Source organism: Triticum dicoccoides, chromosome 1B (assembly GCF_002162155.2).
Source record: "Triticum dicoccoides isolate Atlit2015 ecotype Zavitan chromosome 1B, WEW_v2.0, whole genome shotgun sequence".
Taxonomy (NCBI): Eukaryota; Viridiplantae; Streptophyta; class Magnoliopsida; order Poales; family Poaceae; genus Triticum; species Triticum dicoccoides.
Window position 1 is genome coordinate 164,231,422 of NC_041381.1, and position 6,170 is coordinate 164,237,591.

At 53.6% G+C, this 6,170-nt stretch overlaps 1 protein-coding gene across 2 annotated transcripts in view; it reads left to right on the forward strand.

Annotated features, from left to right (window-relative positions):
* LOC119325789 overlaps positions 1-6,170 on the forward strand; it is an 18,272-nt gene that overhangs the window by 3,420 nt on the left and 8,682 nt on the right. For both annotated transcript variants that reach the window (XM_037599521.1, XM_037599526.1), the window contains exons 8-10: positions 4,618-4,748; positions 4,866-5,400; positions 5,594-5,761. In XM_037599521.1, the coding sequence (XP_037455418.1) occupies positions 4,618-4,748; positions 4,866-5,400; positions 5,594-5,761 (834 nt within the window). The remainder of the gene's footprint in view (positions 1-4,617; positions 4,749-4,865; positions 5,401-5,593; positions 5,762-6,170) is intronic.

Genomic DNA, 6,170 nt, shown 5'->3' on the forward strand with positions numbered 1-6,170 from the left:
AGCGTCCAGCCCGCGCCCCAGGCCGCGCCCTCCCTGCCCGGTCGCGCCCAGGCTGCGCCCCGGCCGCGCCGCCCTGCCCGGCTGCCTCCTCCCCGTCAGGCCGCGCCCCGGCCGCCTCCTCCCCGTCCGGCCGTGCCCCAGGCCACGCGCCCTAGGCCGTGCCTCTTCCGCGCGCCCCAGGCCCCGCGACTGCCTCCCCCGCGGACTCCTCGATCTGGCTGGGGCTGCCGCTGCTCGGGCTCCTGTGTCCGCAAGCGCCGCCCCGGGCCGGTCTTCCCGGCCTCCCGATTCCCCCACTCGGGGCTGGCTCGGGCTAGCCTGAGGCTCTCTGCCCCGATCCAGATCCAGATCGGGGGGAGTTGACCAAAAAAAACAGAGGAGAAATACAAAGTTCCGTCATGTCTTCTGCGGGCTATGTTGCTGTTCCTAGGTGCTCAGTGATCTTTGATGGCACCAACTATGCTGAGTTTGTGGGGTTCATGCGCATCCATATGCGTGGTCTTCTTCTGTGGGGTGTTCTTTCTGGTGAGGTCCCCTGCCCGCCATGCCCTGTTGCGCCCGTGGCCCCAATCCCCCCGGTGCCGCCGGTACTTGCTGCCGAGGCTTCTCAGGCTGACCGGGATGCCGCCAAGCCCCTTGATGATGCTGCAGTTGATGCTTATGATCAGCAGGTATCTGCTTATTCCGATGCTCTTTTGGTGTACCGGGATGATCTCTCTGCTTACACTCAGTGGTGCAATGACGATGCTCGTGCTGCTGCTGTTCTCACTGCAAGTGTCCTCCCTCAGTTTGCTTCGGAGTTCATGGGACTTGGCACCGTTGCAGCGATGTGGTCTTACCTTTGTCAGCGATATCAGCCCTCTGGTGATGCTCTCTACTTATCTGTGGTGCGTCAGAAGCACGCCCTCCAGCAAGGTGATTCCTCTGTTGATGAGTTCTATTCACAGTGCTCTGCCATCTGGCGTCAGCTTGACTCTCTTCGGACAGTTGTTTGTGGCACCTGTCGTTGCTGTCAGACTACTCGATCTGATCTGGAGTTTCAGCGGGTCCATGAGTTCTTATCTCGTCTCCGTTCTGAGTTTGAGCCTAGACGTGCTCACTTGCTTGCTCGTGGTCGTGTTCCTATCTCGGAGGTGCTTGCCGAGCTTCGGGCTGAGGAGACCCGCCTTCGCTCTGCTGGTTTGCTGGTGGTCCCGTCTGTGCTGGCTGCTCGGGCTCCTGTGTCGTCTGCTCGGCTCACCGCTCCACCGCTCCTCCCCCCACCTTCAGGGGGGGGGGGGGTCGCCCTGCTTATACTGAGAGGGGCCGGTCTCGCCGTGACACCTTTTGTGGCTATTGCTCTCGGCCCAGTCACCCAGAGTCTGATTGCCGTGAGAAGAAGCGAGACCAGCGGCGCTCCTCGTCCAGTGGGACTCCTTGATCTTCCTCGACTCCGTCACTCACTGACCAGGACATTGTGAGGCTTAAACGCCTCTTGGCTTCCTCAGGCTCTTCGTCGACTGGTTCAACTGCTGCTGTGACTGCGTCCACTTCTCCACCACCGCAGGCATCTACCCAGTCAGGTACATCTTCGTGGGTTCTGGATTCTGGAGCCTCCTTCCATATGTCTTCTGATTCTTCTGTGCTGTCTTCTCTCCTACCTCTTGATTCGCCTGTTAATGTTCTTACCGCCGAGGGCACAGCTCTCCCTGTTGCTAGTTGTGGTCTTCTTTCCACTCCATCTTTTTCTGTTCCTAGTGTTTCCCATATTCCTCGTCTTACCATGAATCTGTTTTCCGCTGCCCAACTTACTGATTTTGGTTGTCGTGTCATTCTTGATACCGACTCTTGCTCCATCCAGGATCGTCGCACCAAGGCTTTGGTTGGTGCTGGCCCTCGGCGCCGTGAGTCAGAGGGCCTTTGGGAGGTTGACTGGCTTCGTGTTCCTTCCGCTGCCACCACTCCTGCCAGCTCCCATGCTCTTGCTGCCTCTTCGTCTGCGTCCTTCCAGCAGTGGCATCATCGCCTTGGTCACATCTGTGGCTCTCGCTTGTCTTCCTTAGTTCGCCAGGGCCTCTTGGGGTCTGTATCTGGAGATGTTTCTTTACATTGTAATGGTTGCAGACTTGGAAAACAGACTCAGTTGCCTTATCCTACCAGTGAGTCGGTATCTCAGCGTCCTTTTGACTTAGTTCATTCTGATGTCTGGGGTCCTGCTCCCTTTGATTCGAAAGGTGGTCATCGCTACTATGTTTTGTTTATTGATGATTTCTCTCACTACACTTGGCTCTACTTTATGAAATCTCGTAGCGAGGTTCTCCCTATATACAAACGTTTTGCTGCCATGGTTCACACCCAGTTTGCCACGCCCATTCGTACTTCTCGTGCTGACTCTGCTGGAGAGTATATCTCTCAGCTGTTGCGTGGTTTTCTCGCGGAACAGGGTACTCTTGCCCAGTTCTCCTGTTCGGGTGCTCATGCTCAGAATGGTGTTGCCGAGCGAAAGCATCGTCATTTGCTTGAGACGGCTCGTGCGCTGATGATTGCTGCTTCCCTTCCACCCCATTTTTGGGCTGAGACTGTTTCCGCATCCACCTATCTCATCAACATTCAGCCATCGACTGCTCTGCAGGGTGGCATTCCTATGGAGTGTCTCACCGGTTGCTCTCCTGCCTACTCAGCTCTTCATATGTTTGGATGCGTTTGCTATGTTCTTCTTGCCCCCCGCGAACGCACCAAACTGACTGCTCAGTCGGTCGAGTGTGTTTTCCTTGGCTACAGTGATGAGCACAAGGGCTATCGGTGTTGGGATCCAGTGGGTCGTCGCTTGCGCATCTCGCGTGATGTGACTTTTGATGAGTCTCGCTCTTACTACCCACGTTCTTCTTCCTCGAGCTTCTCTGTGGACGACCTTTCTTTCCTTCTTCTTCCCGATACACCCTGCTATGTGCCTCATGTGTCACCTCCTCCTACGGCACCTCTCCTTCCTTCTCATTCACCTCCGACCCCGTCTTCTCCCTCCTCCTCCACCTCTTCCCCATCCTCTCTAGTCCGTCGCCCTCTCTCACCGTTTCCTCTCCACTATACTCGACGTTCTCGTACTGAGGATATTGCCTCTGACGAGCCTTCCACCTCGGGTGCACCTCCTCCCACACCCCCTCTGGTTCATAACCTCCGTGCTCGGCCTCGCCCTCCGCCTAATCGCTACTCCCCTGATCGGTACGGTCTCTTTGTCTTGCCTGAGCCCACTTCCTATCGCACTGCCATGACTCAGCCTGAATGGCAGCTTGCGATGGCTGAGGAGCTTGCTGCCCTTGAGCGCTCTGGCACCTGGGATCTCGTTCCCCTCCCTTCCGGTGTCCGTCCCGTCACCTGCAAGTGGGTCTACAAGCTTAAGACTCGCTCCGATGGTTCTCTTGAGCGCTACAAAGCTCGTCTTGTGGCCCGTGGTTTTCAGCAGGAGCAGGGGCGTGATTATGATGAGACTTTCGCTCCTGTGGCCCACATGACCACTGTCCGCACTCTTCTTGCTGTGGCTTCTGTTCGTCAGTGGTCTATCTCTCAACTTGATGTTCAGAACGCTTTTCTCAATGGCGAGTTGCGTGAGGAGATTTATATGCAGCCACCACAGGGGTACTATGCTCCTGATGGTATGGTCTGTAGACTTCGCCGCTCTCTATATGGTCTCAAACAGGCCCCTCGCGCCTGGTTTGAGCGCTTCGCATCTGTGGTGACCGCGGCTGGTTTCTTGCCCAGTGACCATGATCCCGCGCTGTTTATTCACACGTCTCCTCGTGGTCGGACTCTTCTCCTTCTCTATGTTGATGACATGATCATCACTGGTGACGACACTGATTACATTGCCTTTGTTAAGGCCCGCCTTCACGAGCAGTTCCTTATGACTGATCTTGGTCCTCTTCGCTATTTTCTTGGGATTGAGATCTCCTCCACCTCTGATGGCTTCTACATCTCTCAAGAGAAATACATTCAGGATCTTCTTGCTCGAGCTGCTCTTAGTGATGACCGCACTGTTGTGACTCCTATGGAGCTCAATGTTCAGCTTCGTGCCTCTGATGGTGACCCTCTTCCTAATCCCACTCGCTATCGTCACCTCGTCGGTAGCCTTGTCTATCTTGCTGTTACACGTCCTGACATCTCCTATCCTGTTCACATCCTGAGTCAGTTTGTTTCAGCCCCCACCTCTGTCCACTATAGTCACCTCCTCCGTGTTCTACGATATCTTCGTGGCACGATCTCTCAGCGCCTTTTCTTTCCTCGCTCCAGTTCTCTTGAGCTCCAGGCTTACTCTGATGCTACCTGGGCTAGTGATCCCTCTGATCGACGCTCGTTGTCTGCTTACTGTGTCTTTCTTGGTGGCTCTCTGATTGCCTGGAAGACAAAGAAACATACTGCAGTTTCTCGCTCGAGTACAGAGGCTGAGTTGCGAGCCATGGCTATGTTGACGGCTGAGTGATCTGGTTGCGATGGTTACTTGAGGATTTTGGTGTCATGGCTACTACCTCAACTCCCTTACTGTCAGACAGTACGGGTGCTATCAGTATCGCGCGTGACCCGGTGAAGCATGAGCTCACCAAGCACATCGGTGTGGATGCCCACTTTGTGCGTGCTGCTGTGCAGGATCAGACTCTCGCCCTTCACTATGTGCCCTCGGAGTTACAGTTGGAACAGTTTTGGCAACAGCAGCTGGTCAGTTGAGGACCTTTGACGCTTCTGACAACAAAAAAATTCAAAAATTCTCTGGGCATCCGGTGAGTTTGTCTTGTATGCCCTCCTGTACTGTGATCCTCTTCTGAATTTGTTATCTTTTCAATTGTATTGCTTTTTCTAAGTGCACACCTGTTGCTATTGACTACATGAACATTTAGGTGTCTGTGAGAAACATGATTTTTAGTAACAATGGCAAATATGTTCTGTCATCTGGAGTTGGGGAACGCTATGTTGCCATTTGGAAGTTGGGCAGTGGTAAAAGTCAGAGTTCAAGCTGTATACTCTCTATGGAACACCCAGCAATCTTTGTGGACTGCATGTGTTCAGGTACTAATGCTACTGAAGGAGAAATAGATGTGTTGGCTATCTCTGAGGTTGGTATCTGCTATTTCTGGTCTGGGAATAACATGGATGACTTGCGCAATAAGAAGCCTACTAAGATTGCCTTGTCCGAGTCCTCCCTTTCAAGAACGAATCAGGATTTCATGATATTTGCCGCAAAACTTCAAGGAATAGATGGACCTAATTCGGCTCATGTCCTTCTGGCATATGGATCCGTGGTGAAACCATCTTTCGATAAGCTGCTGGTTTGTTATGGTAAGGATGTTAATTTGGGTGTATCTGAAGATGGAGTTCTCTTACCTACAGTTCAACCCACCATGCACCAGAAAGGTCAATCTGCTAAAACAAAAGGTATGCTAATGCTCATCAGTTATGGTGGTAATTCACCTTATGTGTTATTTATTTATATGAATATCCGAATGGGTCAACCATTCAAACCCTGTTTAGAAATGGGGATTTGGTTAGGAGCTTTATTGTTACCGCCTTCATTTGAGAAGTTTATTAATGGCGAATCTTGGGCTGAACTTGGTCTGTTTTTTTGTAGTAACTATCACTGCTCTAGACCGTGCGAATGCAGAAGATGCCATTCTTCCTCTTCCGAAGCTTCATACACAAGAAAAGAAAAGGAAGCATGGTGTAACAAAACCGAGTGGCGTCAAACTTGCGATTGATAGTGACCTTGGTACCACTTCAAGGTTGACCGAGAAAAGAGGTAAATTATCTCTTGCCATGTCTTCTCTGTTAGATGTGTATAGTCCCTTTTCGGTATCCCCGTTGTATAAGGGGTTTTCTGCACTTTGACACACATGTATATGTAATGGCCTTTGGCCCTCAGGAAATGTGAGTTGCTCACGCATCCAACATGGTATCAGTTGCCAGGTTCCTCTTCCTCTCCCGCACGCTGCAGCTCCGTGCCTAGCCCCCTCGTCACCGGCCATCTCCTCCCCCGTCGCTGGCCACCTTCCCCGCGCCCGGCAGTCACTGCCCGCGCCCGCGCTCGCGTGCTCAGCAGCGTCCAGCCCGCGCCCCAGGCCGCGCCCTCCCTGCCCGGTCGCGCCCAGGCTACGCCCCGGCCGCGCCGCCCTGCCCGGCTGCCTCCTCCCCGTCAGGCCGCGCCCCGG